This window comes from Aulostomus chinensis, chromosome 4, assembly GCF_037954235.1.
Source record: "Aulostomus chinensis isolate RoL2024-O1b breed Wild chromosome 4, RoL_Achi_v1.0, whole genome shotgun sequence".
NCBI classification, from domain to species: Eukaryota; Metazoa; Chordata; class Actinopteri; order Syngnathiformes; family Aulostomidae; genus Aulostomus; species Aulostomus chinensis.
The window spans coordinates 7964130-7980386 of NC_141323.1; the positions used below are offsets into that span (position 1 = coordinate 7964130).

The window sequence follows — 16257 nt, forward strand, 5'->3', positions numbered from 1 at the left end:
TCTGTATGCCTGGTGTCTTTGTAGAAACTTAAAACTAAAACTAAAAGGGGAAAGATTCCCACTTCTTCTGAAGCTATAAACCCACATTTAAAATACATGCAATGTTTTTCTTTCCCCATATAACCTTGTAGTTTTGGTTGAGACTAAGTATTATGGAAACACCTATGCAGTGTGTTCGCTGAGGGAACCCTTGAAGTTTGTCAGTAAAGAAGCAGCTTTTCCCACCTGCGAGCTGCCCATCCTGGGTTATGATGTCACTGGTTTAAGGAGATGAAAGATTCTCAACCATCTCTGAAACATTCCATCCATGTTTATTTCAATACAATCTGATGTTTTTGTCGTCACTTGCTTCAGACCATTTCAGTTTGAGGTGAAAATATCAAGAAGAAGTAAAAGATTGTTTTTTGTCTGTTTGATCCACCAAACATCTGCGATACTGTTACTTTAGGTGGTGTTTTTTATGGCAATAAGACACCAGGCTTTTTGTGAGGCTCATATTTATTGAGTTTGTTGATCAGGTCATACAGGTCAGGCAGTCACAGGGTCCAGGTGGATGTCTCGACTGGTCTCAACAACCTTCACACTCACAACATCAAGGGTTAAAACATGATAATAATAGTGACACTTTTGGCTTTGCTGGTTGTGCTTGACCCTGGTCCAAACACAGGTGAGTCTACATCTGCTACCACAAACACTACAAACAGCAACTTCAGCTTGGTAGCTCTGGAGCAGCTAATGTGCTCATTTTGAAGGGCAGTACCAGTCTTTTCCACCTGTCAGGTGGCAACTGTCAGGTAGGTGATGCTGACAAACTGCAGCCCTGATATGAAAATCAGGCCCAATGGTGTTTTACAAAAAAACTTAAAATTAAGCTGGCACCACATCGAAAAAACACTGGTACTGTCCTAGAACAGAGAAGGGGGTGTAATCACAGGAGTGTGTGCTTTTCTCTGGGTCACGGTTGTGAATCGTAGGTGTTCAGATGTCCTTCAGGTCCCTCTGGATGCCCCACAGGGTGTCGGCACTCTTCTTCAGCTGGGCTACCTCAGCATCCGTCAGGGTCATGTTGACCACACTGCCCACGCCACCGCTGTTCAGAACACATGGCAGAGACAGGAAAACCTCCTCACCGATGCCATACATGCCCTGGAGAAAACACACACATACATATATACATACACCCATGCTGAGCGTAGAAATGCAACTTACTATTTAAAGCAGAACATGTTATCATGTTTATCTGTGTGTGTGTGCGTGTGTGTGTGCGTGTGCCTGCGTGCGTGTGTGTGTGTCTGACCTTGACCATGGTGGACACAGGGTGGACGCGGCTCATGTTCTTGACGATGCTCTCAGTCAGGTCGGCCACGCTCAGGCCAATGGCCCAATTGGTGTAACCCTTCAGCTTGATCACCTCGTAGGCGCTGACACACAGTAGAAATCTGTTAACAATCACTGTGCAGAGTCCAACATCTATTTCATGGTTGACACCAATGTGTTGCCATGACAACAAACTCATTTAACTTGCATTTCAAGGGAGAACAGCAAAACTACACAATTAATCATGATGAGAGACGCTAGACCATAGTGTCAATCTGGAACCTTATGTTTTGGCTGCATCCAAGTTTTATGTGTGTCCTTTAAGTATGTAATGGGTAGTTTCATTCAGGTCATTTTTAGTCCCCAAAGTGAGGGTAGGATGTAATCTGAGATTGACAGGTGGATTGGGGCGGCATCCGCAGTGATGCGGGTACTAAACCAGTCTGTTGTGATACAGAGGGAGCTTAGCCAAAAGGAGAGGCTCTCCATTTACCTGTCAGTCTACGTTCCAACCCTCACCTGTGGTCATGAGCTCTGGGTAATGACTGAAAGAACAAGATCCTGAATACAAGCGGCTGAAATGAGTTTCCTCCTCAGGGAGGCTGGACTCTCCCTTAGAGACAGGGTGAGAAGCTCAGTCCTTCAGGAGGGACTCAGAGCAGAGCTGCTGCTCCTCCAGGAAGAGGAGTCAGTGGAGGTGGTTCAGGTATCTGGAGAGGACGCCTCCCTCAGGAGGTGTTCCAGGCATGTCTGACCAGGAGGAGGCCTCGAGGCCGACCCAGGACCCGCTGGAGGGATTATATCTCTGGGCTGGCCTGGGAACGCCTCAGGATTCCCCCGGAGAGCTGGGGGAAGTGGGGAGAGGACAGTCTGGGCTTCCTTGCTGAGGCTGCTGCTCCCACGACCCGGACCAACCGGATAATGTAGTAGACAACAACTACGATTTTTAGTCCAAAAAACAATCAAAGGTTTGCCATCTCACAGTAAGAGCCTAATGTCCCTGCCCCTCCACATGTAGGTCAGTGTGTAGCTTTGCCCCCCTAAGCTGCTCCAGTGGCCTATTTACTTCATGTGAGCACATTAACGCATGCATGGAAACCAGCACAGCCATGGGGGCAGGAAATGATCAATGACACTTGGCTACTAGATGGAGCTTCCGGTTTGTGTGGGTCAGGGGTCCAAATCCTGCTCAGTTTGAGCCGAACTCAGAAGCAGGACTGCATGCATGTACAAGTACAACTAGAAGTGCTGAGAATGATGTTTGCGTTTGTCTGTAATGTGCAGAGTGTCAAAAATCTGACATTGATTCTCTGCTCATACAATATAAAGAACACATACAATACATTGTTGCTACAGTGACAAATGGCATGAAAGTACTTTGCAAAAAATGTGAGTAATGATGTCATCAAAAGAGTTTATTCATGCTAAGCTTTGTTTGTGTCGCACTTTTCAAGAGAAGCTTCAATCACAACATGAGTCAGTGAGAATCACACAGATGCGTGTGCACACGTATCTGTGTACTAGTGTGTGTGTATGTGTGTACTAATGAGTGTGCCTACATGTTTATTTTTATGTGTATGGATGAGTGTGTACCTATGTGTGTACGTATGTGCGTGTGTACCCATGTGTGTTTACGTATGTGTCTCCTAATGTTTGTACGTATGTGTGTATATACTGTATGTGTGTGCATGTGTGTGTGTACCTATGTGTGTGTACAAACGTTTGTGTACATGGGTGTGTGTGTGCGCACACGTGTGCATGCGTGTGCGCATGTGTTTGCATGACTGCTTGTTCACGCATGTATGTGTTAATGTGTGTATATTTGAGTGTGTTTTGGTTTGTGTGTGTTGAGGTTTGTGTGTGAATGTTAGACTCTATGGTAAATATGTCTAGATTCTTGTCAGAGAAGAGCATCTTGTCTCTGTTGGCTTCTCAACTAAATCAAAACTACTCCTGTGGAACGTTACTGTGCTTCGCTCTTCGGTAGAAGGTATGTAAAGTAACAAGGGGTCATCTTGGGGATGTGGGGGCTAATCCTCCCCACAGTGAACATGCAAACTCAGGCTTGGCTAATACAATGTGGCAGCAGAGTTTAGCTTCTACAAAGAGGAATTTGGCTGTTCATAGCTTCTGAACTGAAAAAAATTATTCTAACAGTGAAAGATCAGGAAAAGGCCAGTAACTGGACCCTGACTTTAACAAACTCCAATGTCAACGATAAACTTTCAAGCTAAACAATAAGAAACTATGGTCAACAAGCCCTGAAAAAGGCAGTGACCTTTGACCTGCAGCTGGCGAGGTCCAATGCAAGTGTGCGTATGTGTGTGTATCTGTGTGTGTGTTTGATCATCACCTGTCCACCACAGCCTTGTGTGTTGCCTTCCACTGCTCTTTATCAGCATCAGTGCCAATCTCAGGATTCAGTTTCTGCAGGTTGACCCCTGCTACGTTTGCACCACTCCACACAGGCACTGTAACACACACACACACACACACACACACACACACACACACACACACACACACACACACAAACACGACTATCATGTGTAAGTGCGTTGACAGAGAAGACGAGTCCTGTGAGGGGTTAGGGGTAACACACCCACCACTGGTGTCTCCATGCTCGCCCAGCACCCAGCCATTGAAGGAGCTAGCATGGATGCTGAGGCGTTCAGCCATCAGGTAGCGAAAGCGGGCTGAGTCCAGGTTGGTGCCACTGCCAATAACACGGTGCTTGGGCAGGCCGCTCAGCTTCCAAGTCACATACGTCAGCACGTCAACTGTAAGAGGATGATTGGAATGCAAACGTGAAAGCTAATAATGTTGTGACTTCTCCCCCACAGTCTCATGCACCAAGTGACAGCTGTAGACATTTTGCTCACCGGGGTTGGAGACAACAATGAGAGTGCAGTTTGGGCTGTACTTGATTATCTGGGGAATGATGGACTTGAAGACGTTGACATTCCTCTGCACCAGGTTGAGGCGGCTCTCACCCTCTTGCTGGCGAACCCCAGCCGTGACCACAACCAGACGAGAGTTAGCTGTTACTGCATAGTCTGGGAGGAAGAGAAACATTGGATCAATGTGACTTGACGAGTAACGGGTGGAAGATGAGCTGGGGGATGTGTCAGACCTTTGTCAGCTACAATGGTGGAGGTCTTGAGGAAGAGGCTACCGTGCTGCAGGTCCATCATCTCTCCTTTCAGACGATCCTCCATCACATCCACCAGTGCCAGCTCATCACACAGGTCCTGCAGAAGACAGCACCAAGACCAAACCATCCAATTCACATCTCCTCTGTTGCCAATCAGGGTAGAGGTCACTGTCAGCAGGCCTCGATAGGTTAGTGATATGAGGAAGTGTAAACTCAAATCAACTCGTGTGTGTCTGTCCGAGCAGCGACTCTTAGCTCCTCTATTCTATATCTGAAATACAAGGTACATGGCTATTTGGGTTAGCGTCTTACCCGCAGCAGGATGCTGACAGCACAGGCCATGCCCACTTGGCCCACCCCCACCACCGTCACCTTGTTCCTGGGGGGCTCCGTAGAGCTGCTGGCCAGAGGGCTGATCAGCTTCTGCAGCACCGATGACATGATCAGAGCTGGAGGAGACACAACATGAGACAACTTGTGACCCCATCAGAAAAGGTGAGAGCACATCAGAGAATGTGAGACAACTGGAGATAACATGGACGAATGTAGGAAAACATGAGATGAGAGAATGTGTGATGACATGAGAGACTGTGAGACAAACAGAGAAAATGAAAGAATGTATGAGACAACATGAGAGAATGTAAGACAACTTGTGACAAAATGAAAGAAGGTGAGAGAACATGAAGAAAAAATTCAAGCTGCAAGCAGCGTTGTGAGGGCCTGAGCCCTGGCCTGAATCCCAGGGTGTCCTGGTCCAGGGTGGAGGCCTTGTAGTTGAGAAGTTAGAAGCCTGAGTTTGATCAGAGAGTGAGAGCAGAGCTGAGAGCTGGCCCTTTAAGAACCCCTCCCCCACTGCTCTGTCTCTGATCTGTGCTAGAGTGAGAGCAGAGCTGAGAGCTGGCCCTTTAAGAACCCCTCCCCACTGCTCTGTCTCTGATCTGTGCTAGAGTGAGAGCAGAGCTGAGAGCTGGCCCTTTAAGAAGCCCTCCCCCACTGCTCTGTCTTTGATCTGTGCTAGAGTGAGAGCAGAGCTGAGAGCTGGCCCTTTAAGAACCCCTCCCCACTGCTCTGTCTCTGATCTGTGCTAGCGTGAGAGCAGAGCTGAGAGCTGGCCCTTTAAGAACCCCTCCCCCACTGCTCTGTCTTTGATCTGTGCTAGAGTGAGAGCAGAGCTGAGAGCTGGCCCTTTAAGAACCCCTCCCCACTGCTCTGTCTCTGATCTGTGCTAGAGTGGAGAGCAGAGCTGAGAGCTGGCCCTTTAAGAACCCCTCCCCCACTGCTCTGTCTCTGATCTGTGCTAGAGTGAGAGCAGAGCTGAGAGCTGGCCCTTTAAGAACCCCTCCCCACTGCTCTGTCTTTGATCTGTGCTAGAGTGAGAGCAGAGCTGAGAGCTGGCCCCTTAAGAACCCCTCCCCCACTGCTCTGTCTTTGATCTGTGCTAGAGTGAGAGCAGAGCTGAGAGCTGGCCCTTTAAGAACCCCTCCCCCACTGCTCTGTCTTTGATCTGTGCTAGAGTGAGAGCAGAGCTGAGAGCTGGCCCTTTAAGAACCCCTCCCCCACTGCTCTGTCTCTGATCTGTGCTAGAGTGGAGAGCAGAGCTGAGAGCTGGCCCTTTAAGAACCCCTCCCCCACTGCTCTGTCTTTGATCTGTGCTAGAGTGAGAGCAGAGCTGAGAGCTGGCCCTTTAAGAACCCCTCCCCACTGCTCTGTCTCTGATCTGTGCTAGAGTGAGAGCAGAGCTGAGAGCTGGCCCTTTAAGAACCCCTCCCCCACTGCTCTGTCTTTGATCTGTGCTAGAGTGAGAGCAGAGCTGAGAGCTGGCCCTTTAAGAACCCCTCCCCACTGCTCTGTCTTTGATCTGTGCTAGAGTGAGAGCAGAGCTGAGAGCTGGCCCTTTAAGAACCCCTCCCCACTGCTCTGTCTTTGATCTGTGCTAGAGTGAGAGCAGAGCTGAGAGCTGGCCCTTTAAGAACCCCTCCCCACTGCTCTGTCTTTGATCTGTGCTAGAGTGAGAGCAGAGCTGAGAGCTGGCCCTTTAAGAACCCCTCCCCACTGCTCTGTCTCTGATCTGTGCTAGAGTGAGAGCAGAGCTGAGAGCTGGCCCTTTAAGAACCCCTCCCCCACTGCTCTGTCTTTGATCTGTGCTAGAGTGAGAGCAGAGCTGAGAGCTGGCCCTTTAAGAACCCCTCCCCACTGCTCTGTCTTTGATCTGTGCTAGAGTGGAGAGAGAGGAGGAGCACCAGGACTGGAGTGCAACAAGAGGAAGAAGTCAGCATACGCTGGTCCAGAGGGACACAGAACACCATGTTCTTGGAGGGGTTTTTGTCAGGAATGCAGTGGTGTGGTTGGTAGAGCTGTGGGATGGATGGTGTAGACGTGAGAAGTGTTTGTTTGACAGTATGTACCTGAGAGGACACCGTCTCCCAATAGGCTTCCACTGGAAGGTGAAACGTGTCTCCCCCACTTTGACGGCTTGTAAAATGGAAACCCAGTAATTCATTTAAAAACTTTTAATAACTTTTAATCAGCACAGTTGGGAGAGAAATGTGTGAAAGTTTGGAAGTGATAGCATTAATGCCCTAGGAGGAGATAGATTTTGTTGGGGGAGTAAAAAAAGTCTTCATTTTGACAGTTTTGTCCAATTTGTGGACATTCTGTTGTAGACAGGTGAGCGGTCAGAGTGTAGGAATTGTTTGTCTTCATGAGACGAGTCCAACGGTGTTGGTCCCATGTTTGTGGGACATTCGTGGGAGGAGTTATAGTGCTGCATATCTTTAAATTATCTTTTAGTTGTGTGGCTCCCTAGGTGGCGCTATTGACTCTTTTGTTTTGTTTTGTTTTTTTATTAGTGAATGTTTAGCCAGACCGGACAAGTGTGGTGAATTGTAGTGAATTTCATTCATGTTCAGGGGGTGAAATTAGATGATGCTCATAATGCTCATATTGGGCGCTCATTGACAGCAAGAACAGTCCAGGACCAGGTTTTGAATGGTGTGGATGTGAAAACCGGCTCCAGGCCGTCTGGCCCAGCTGCCTCATGGGTGTTGGGGGGGCTGGGACACTGGTTAGTGGGTGTTTGTAGTGTTTTAGTGCTGCTAATGTGTTGATCTGCTGAGCAAACATCATAGGGTCTGAGCAATAACGAGACATGAAAAAATGTGAGAGAACATGAGACAACATGAACAAACATGTATTAGACAATGCGAGAACATGAGAAAATGTGCACCACCACAAGACAGCATGAGAGAACATGAGAAAACATGAGATAATATGAGAGGATGTGAGACCTTTTGAAAGAAAACGTGAGAATATTAGAGAACATGAGATAACTTGAGAGGGCGGGACAATGTGAGAATACATGTCAGAATGATACACTGTGAAACAACATGAGAGATGATTAGAGGAAGTGAGACACATGAGACAACATTAGAGAGCATAAGAGAATGTCAGACAGATCATGAGACAATGTGCAATAAAGTGAGACAACAGGAGTAAATGTGAGAAAACAGAACAGAACATCAAACAAGACAGGAGAATGTCAGTAAACTGCAGAATGTCAGAAAACAAAAAAAGGTGTGACAAGAGAAGGGAACATGAGAGAAATGTACAAGACAGCATGAGAATGTGAGAGAACCTTCGACAAACATGAGAGAGCGTGAAACAACATCAGAGAACGTGAGAGTACGTGACAACATGAGGCAACATGAAAGAAAGTGAGAGCTTGAGATAACATGAGACAACATGAGAAAACATGAGAGAATGTGACAAACCGTAGACAAATGTGAGAGAAAGTGAGAGAATGTATGAGACAACATGAGACAAAATGACAGAGCGTGGGGGAGGACAAGGTGAGTACCGTGGACTGTGGCTGAAGGGAAGTCAAAGCAGCTGGTGAGTTCAAGATCCATCTCACACAAACATCACAGGTGCTTGATAGTCACTTGGAGGACAGTGAGTCTCCAAGAAGACATCGGGCCAGTGTTGTAGGACTGGACTCCAGGACTAACTCTAACCCTAACAACCAAACCCAAGCCTAAACCTTAAACCTAACAACCTAACCCTAAGCCTAATAACCAACCCGAACCCGAACCCATTAACATTCAAGTGCGATCTTGTTCTGATGTCAGACTTCAACATTTGACCACACAAATTCACCTGGTGTGAGCACAAACAAAGGCGGCAGGTGTGGCCCAGTGCATCTATGCCAAGGTGGTCAGGTGTTGTCAGCCAACATCAGTGATCTACGTTCGCTCGTATTACATCAGAATGTGATGGTACTGGTACTGGTGGCCAGCTGGGCTACTAGTGTGGCACCAGTACCCTTGAAATATCAAGCAACCCAACAGCTCTCCAGCTCCAGTACCTGACCTGTAAGTGGTCAGCACAGATTGGGATGATCTGAAGTTTCATCACTACTAGTGAGTGAGGGAGAGAGAAAACCAGCTACAATAGAGCCGATACAAAGGTTCTGTTGAGACTCCAACTAGGACGGATCAGAACAACAGACTGAAGCTGTTTGTCTCTGACTAGCAGTAACTAATGAAGCCAGGTGGATAAATTGTACAGGAGCCCTACACAGCTTCCAGTGTAGAGAAATAGAAACTGATCAAAAGCAGTTCACTGACTAGCAGTGAACAAATGAAAGCAGAGCCAGAGCAGAAGAGGCTCCCTGCATGACCAGACACTCACATGAGGACGAGCACACAGGCTTCAGGAAGCGAGACATCGTGATGCGTCCAAACCGACGCAAGAACCAAGAAATCCGCAGCAACTAACTACCTTCACAGTCCTGTCATCTGCTTTAAATACTGTGTAATGGTGACGCATGAATGTATGTTTATGTAAATTATCTTGGCTGCCAGTGTCATATCCTTCTGTTCCGTGCACGTGATAGCATTTATCATTCCTGATGGCGTCTTTGCTAGATATGAGGAAAGATCTCTGCAACTTTGTCGGCGGTAAGACGAGAGGCCCTGGACGTGTCGCCATCCAGCCAACAGTCGGGGAGACGCCCCTGACAGGAACACCAACATAATTCCTGTTTCACAGTTTCTTGTGTTTGGCTGAAAAAAACATATTGAGCAGTGAAATGTCGCTGTTGGGTATCAATTATATTCGCGACAGCCAATTTATTTGTTGATCAACAGAAAATTAATCGCCAACTATTTTTATGATTGATGGATTGTTTCAGTTTGATTCCAGATGTTTAAATATCAGCATTTACTGTATTTTAGGACTGGAAATGAACTGTTGGGCTCTGGGATATTTTGATGAACTTTTTTTTTATTTTTGTGACAATTTTTTTATTAAAACCATCCCTCCATCTTCCCCCTCTCCTCCTGTTGAGGGTGGTGGGGGTGGAGCCTATCCCAGCAGCCTTCCCCCTGGACAGGTCACCAGTCCATGGCAGGACCAACACATAGAGACAGACAACCATTGGCTCTCCCAGCCATGCCTATGGTCAATTTAGAGTCTGGATTAACCTGGTCCCTCTTGATGTCTTTGGACTGTGGAGGAAGCTGGAGTACCAGAGAGAACCCAGCAGGAACAGGGAGAACATGGAGACTCACCCAGAAAGACCCCGTGCTGCAAACACTCAAGTCTCTGTTGAGCTATGAAATATAAGATTTTCTGCTTTAGGTTCTACTTTTAAAGTTAATGTTGGTGCATATCATCTGATAAATATATATTTTAATAAAATCATAGAGCTGACATATAAGATTTTATTGAATTAATTTACAAGTTTTTCATAATGAGTTGGGCTGCACGGTGGTGCAGTGGTCAGCACTTTGGCCTCACAGCACGAAGGTTCCTGGTTCGAGTCCCTGCTCGGGCACGGGGTCTTTCTGGGTGAGTCTCCATGTTCTCCCTGTTCCTGCTGGGTTCTCTCTGGTACTCCAGCTTCCTCCACAGTCCAAAGACATCAATTTGGGGACGAGGCTGATTGATTCTCTAAATTGACCGTAGGTGTGAATGGTTGTTCGTCTCTGTATGTTGGCCCTGCGATGGACTGGCGACCTGTCCAGGGTGAACCCCGCCTCTCGCCCGTAGATGCTGGGATAGGCTCCACCCCCCCGTGACCCTGACTAGTAAGGAATAAGCGGAAGACGAAAATGATGGATGGATTTTCAGTTGATTGTACATTGTTTTGCGTCTCCTTTGAGTGTTGGATGCATTCACTGTTCACTCAGATCAGTCAGTGCACTGAAATATCCAATTCAGCCTAAATTAAAAGAAGATTTAGTCTCAGAGTCCACAAACACAAATTTATGGAAAGAGAAAGAGGCTAGTCACGTGTACACGACCTTCAGCTAGTGGTCTGACCCTGGACGACTCCAAACAGGCCAGCACATGTGGCTCATTATCAGCAAGTCTTTATTCCAGGAACATTGTAGCAATTCTTCCTTTAAAATGACTACATCATGGCAGTTTTAGAACAAAACTTTTTCACAGAGCTTTCCTATATCAATCATTAGCAGCTCAAATTTGGACCTCACAGTATTACATTATTTAATATGTTGAAATAGTAAAATTCTACCAACATAAAATTCTTAAAGTGTAATTTTCGGACAGCTGACTGCGGCTAAAAATCAAAAGTAGGAAAAATGAATCCAGTCACCAAAATAGCAGCAAATTCAGATTTGGGACTAAATATTCATTGATATTTAACTGATTCACACAAACTGAAGCAAATGTAGCAAATATACCAGTCCAGCACGCACGCACACACACACACGCACGCACACACACACACACGCACGCACACACACACACGCACGCACACACACACGCACGCACACACACACACACACCTGATACAGGCCGTTTACTCTGTAATCCAGCACACAACAACAGGCGTGGACATGTTGTCCAGTTGTGTCTGTAACGATACACCTTCTCCACGGATGAATGCTTCTCTGTTTTATGTCAAGTGAGCAGATCAGCAGACGATGATTCCACCGCTGCTCAAAAGGAATGGGCCAAATGGGGATCTAAAACCAGGGCTTTCCCCACATTTCTTTGCCACCAGGTCCCATGGATGGAGGGTTCGTTGATGGTCTTAAAAACTGCAGAGAACCCTGAAGGGCCCAGCACCTCAGGTTGGGAACCGCTGACTTTGCTGTGCATGAAGAACAAAGAGGTCAGTTCAAGTTGATGTTTAGTGGCTGCCAACGAAATCAGCTGGCATCAAGGTCAGAGGGACACTTGAAATAGGCGGGTGGCGCTCGTGCCTGGCCAAGGACTGGCGACCCTCCAGCAACACAATGCCTCCTCTCCTCTCCGAAAATATTCGACCTGTGACATGATCGGTTGAAGTAGACCACCCAGACAAACGTGTTCAGGATTTGATGAGTTTATAATCTGAGTTTACATAACAGTCCAGGCCAGAGAACGCAGACGTGCTCTCTCTCTCTCTCTCTCTCTCTCACGCACACACACACACGCACGCACGCACACGCACACACACACAAACTCCACATATACAAAGATCTTCCTCCCAGTCCAGTCATAAAGCACCGACGACCCTAACCCCGATCATCGGGCACCTCATGCAGAAGTCCAGTGGGTCAAGGTCCTCGTGCAGTTGCGCGGGCATCGACAGTGAGCCGTCACGAAGCATCTTCACATTCCTCTCATGCAGTATCCATTGCTGCTGAGGCGCTCAGCACGCAGCTGCCCCCCCCCCCACACACACACACACGCACACACACAAACACGCATGCACGCGCGATAATAAAGAACATATCTTCCTCACTCTTAGCTTGGTTCTTGTCCGTGATGTGGTCCGGTGCAGAGGCAGGTGGAGGGAGACGCTCTTCAGTGCAGGGACGCGCGCGGAGATGGAGGGAAGGCGGCTGCGCGGAGCTTTTTTGGGGGGGGGGGGGGGGAGGAGCCGCGGTGTGAGAGGAAGGTGTCAGAGCAGGATGTCAGGTGAGGAACTTTTTTAATCTTTACTATAAAATAATAAATACAAAATATAAGACTTACTAAAACTACATAGAACAAAAGAGATGGGGGGAAAAAGCGAAGGAACCGCAGCAGGGGGGCCGAGAGGAGGGAGGACAATGGACCCTGGCACAACTCCAGGGAAACAGAGAGACCAGGTCTTCACCAATGGAGCAGGTCCTGATAGCAGGAGGACTAAAGGGAGACTCCACCTGCCTGACCCCCTGCAGGCCAGCAGCTTGGTCATGATGGGGGCCCTTTCCCTTCAGAATTGTGTTTTTTGTTTGTTTGTTTGTTTTTGGTAAAATGTTTAAAAAAATGGACTGAATGTGGTTTTGAAAAAGTAGTATGAAAATAAAATCATTTCAATGTTTCAGAAATTTAAAAATTAAATCAGCAATGTCTGGCGCCACAGTGACGTACTACGTACACTGGGGGTCAAATGTACAGCGCGTTTTAAAATGGAGAGGCGGGTGCTCAGTGGATCTGGAAACAAAAGCAAAAGAAGGAACAAGAAGCCAGAGAAACAGTTTTGGTGCAGCAAATTCCAACATTTTTCACCAGAAAAGTGAGGTAATGTGATGGAAGTGATGGCAGCCGTGCCAGTACGACTCATAACACTGGTATTCACTAATGGGGGTATTATGGAATATTTAGGTGCAATACAGTTTCACATACACATCTTCGATGATACAAGATGTCTACTGAACCTCTCCAGATTCCAAGGTATGGCAGCTGCCATACTTCGCCATACCTATATGACACCTATGCTGCACACCAAAAATGACAGTAATTTTGTGTAGTTGTGTGTTGCCCGGTGTTGTTGTGTGCATAATGGGAAGAGCGCCTCTGTGCGTTCACTGTTTGCGTGTGTAGAGCAGAGCCTGTGGCAAGTTTGTGCCCAGGGCCTGAGGTCATGATAATCCGTCTATGCCTTGAGACCTGAGCGACTAACAGTAACAGTGTGTATCCAAGGTGTCGGCCACAGCAGGTCAACATGCTTCCATCAGGAGCAGCTCGACTATTACATTAAATGAAAGGACCCTGACAGAGGCAACTGTTCTACATACTTGCACTATTGGAACTTGTTGAACTCTAGAACTTGAATGTGACTGGGATTGCAGGGTCTGTTCTCCTAATTAAGAAGTTGGTTACTTAGTTTATGACCAGACCTGATGCTGACCCTCCAGGATGTACTTTCAGGCTCTGAGTGTTTCCAGCATATCTGGGTGGAGTCAGAAACAGGTGGACTTTAACCTGAGAATCAGATGGGAATCAGGCTTCAGGGAGGGTTAATAAAACATTTGTTTGCACGTCATACAAATATGTTTGCATTGCTATCAGTTTCTCTAAGAAAAAAACACAACTGTAGCTGCCAGTGAGAACGTCTCCATGGTGTCCCTCTGACACCCTTCTCATCCTCAGGGTGCAGTGAGTCTGCAGGGGTTCACTAACGTTGATCAGTGATGAATATTATCCACACCTGAGCAATCCAGTGCCATCAAACAACACTGTTCCTCAGGCTATGTTAGTCACTGTGGTGCTGGGGAGGTCCCTGCAGCAGAGGTCCCTGCAGCAGAGGTCGCTGCAGCAGTACCACTCCACTCCTCCATACATGAAAACTGTCCAGCTCTCATCAGTGGAGTGACCAGAACTAGTCAAAGAGACCAGTTCTCTCCTGTTCTGGCTTCTCTGCCCTGGATCCCTGTCAAATCCACAACAGGATTCTAGATTCTTCCTCCATGACCAGTCCCGGTCCTGGGACTTCACAGGTTTGATCATTTGATATCTTGGCAGCAGAAACATAATTCCAACTTCATCAGAAATCGAAATTATTTTGAAATTTGAAACTATGTCTCTTTGTGGAGTTAAGCATCATTGCTTGTTCCAAGCTGGAACAACCTGTGAATACTCAGAGGTACGGCCTCTTAGTGCCCTGGTTTGCGCTGTGATTACATGCTTCTCAATACCAGAATGAAGCTGAATGTGTCTGAAATTTGCTCCAGATTTGGTTCTGTTCACTGGTCCTACCTCCTCCTCCCAGTATCTCTAAAACAGACTGGGAGGTAGAGCCTTCAGGTACCGATTCCTCTACTGTGGAACCAGCATCTCTCCATGGGTCAGAGAGGCAGACACTCTGACTACTTTTAAGTCCAGGCTTAAGACCTTCCTTTATGACAGAGCCTTCAGTCAGGACTGGTTCAGGTAGCTCTGAACCATTTATAGCTATGCTGCTCCAGGCTGAGACTGCTGGGGGACACATCAGGTTACATGGAGCCCTTCCCTCCCCTCCCCTCCTCTCCTCTCCCCCTCTCTCCTCCTCTCCTCCCTGCACATTTTTGGAACTGTCACTACCACTACTTGTTGCACATCCACTTCCACAGATCCACCAGAGCCCCAACCGCCGCCTGCATCGCCCCCCCCCCCCCATTCCCCACTGTTACACCGGCCTGCGCTCCCCTTCCATGAACCAGTCTACCATCCAGTCCCCCATCAAGCTGGCTTGCTCTCCCTGCCTCCCCTCCCATGAACCAGTCTATCATCCAGTCCCCCATCAAGCTGGCTTGCTCTCCCTGCCTCCCCTCCCATGAACCAGTTTACCATCCAGTCCCCCATCAAGCTGGCTCGCTCTCCCTGCCTCCCCTCCCATGAACCAGTCTACCATCCAGTCCCCCATCAAGCTGGCTTGCTCTCCCTGCCTCCCCTCCCATGAACCAGTCTACCATCCAGTCCCCCATCAAGCTGGCTTGCTCTCCCTGCCTCCCCTCCCATGAACCAGTCTACCATCCAGTCCCCCATCAAGCTGGCTTGCTCTCCCTGCCTCCCCTTCCAGAAGCTTCCTTCTTCAGCTGTTACTAACATGTCCATGTTTCCTCCATTCTGTGTTATAAACTGTTTTCTTGTCTGTACCAACATCTCCTGCACGTCTGTCCCTCCTGGTGAGGGATCCTCCTCCCCTCCTCACCCTGAGGTTTCTCCCATTTTTCCCTGTTAAAGGTTTTCTATGGAGTTTCTCCTCAGTCGATGTGAGGCTCTGAGGGCAGAGGATGTTGTTATGATGCCATGAAGCCTGGAGACAAACTGGTGGGGAAAACGGGCTACAAAGAAAACTGCCTTGCCTTGCCTTGCCTTATTAAATGACTCCAGAGAGTTTGGGGAAACTCTGCAGAAGTTCACACAATTGCTAGCCGCTCTTCAACAATGAATCCATCAGAAGAATTCCATGCATCCATCCATTCATTTTCTACCTCTTATCCTGTTAAGGGTTGGGGGGGGGGGGGAGTGGAGCCTATCCCAGCAGCCTTCAGGCGAGAGGCGGGGTTCAACCTACACGGGTGAAAATGTAATTTTCCTCATAAGTTATAACACCATAGTTTTCTTACAGCATTTCCTGTGTCAGCTGGGAGCAACATATTTCCAGCTCTGTACATCAAATGTGCTGTTTGAAGTTCCACAATGTCATAGAGTAATCATTTTAGACTTGAAAAATAATGAATTGGTGTATTTATGAAAATTGACATTATGTATTCTTTTGGGCGTCACGGTGGAGCAGTGGTCCTCACTGTGGCCCCCAGCAAGAAGGTTGTGGGTGGAGCCCCGGCTGCAGCACGGGGTCTTTCTGGGTGAGTCTCCATGTTCTCCCTGTTCCTGTTGGGTTCTCTCTGGTACTCCAGCTTCCTCCACAGTCCAAAGACATCAAGAGGGGACCAGGTTAATCCAGACTCTAAATTGACCGTAGGCGTGGCTGGGAGAGCCAATGGTTGTCTGTCTCTATGTGTTGGCCCTGCCATGGACTGGTGACCTGTCCAGGGGGAAGGCTGCTGGGATAGGTTCCACCC

The 16257-nt window shown here is 47.8% G+C and overlaps 1 protein-coding gene across 1 annotated transcript; it reads right to left on the reverse strand.

Annotated features, from left to right (window-relative positions):
* Window positions 1-464: 464 nt before the first annotated feature.
* Window positions 465-12362, reverse strand: ldhba (lactate dehydrogenase Ba). The gene is made up of 8 exons (XM_086201433.1): window positions 12228-12362; window positions 4784-4920; window positions 4451-4568; window positions 4200-4373; window positions 3924-4097; window positions 3671-3788; window positions 1298-1421; window positions 465-1146 (listed from the first exon to the last, which is right to left on the reverse strand). The coding sequence occupies exons 2-8, from the start codon at window positions 4910-4912 to the stop codon at window positions 979-981; spliced, it is 1005 nt and encodes a 334-aa protein (XP_086057559.1). The 5' UTR covers window positions 4913-4920; window positions 12228-12362; the 3' UTR covers window positions 465-978.
* Window positions 12363-16257: the final 3895 nt, after the last annotated feature.

Excerpts from the sequence above, each read along its gene's own strand:
- ldhba (XM_086201433.1), bottom strand. The coding sequence starts at position 4,912 with ATGTCATCGGTGCTGCAGAAGCTGATCAGCCCTCTGGCCAGCAGCTCT. Across the intron at positions 4,374-4,450 it reads CACCATTGTAGCTGACAAAG|ACTATGCAGTAACAGCTAAC; the intron begins GTCTGACACATC and ends TCTTCCTCCCAG. Across the intron at positions 1,147-1,297 it reads CTGTGTCCACCATGGTCAAG|GGCATGTATGGCATCGGTGA; the intron begins GTCAGACACACA and ends TGTTTTCTCCAG.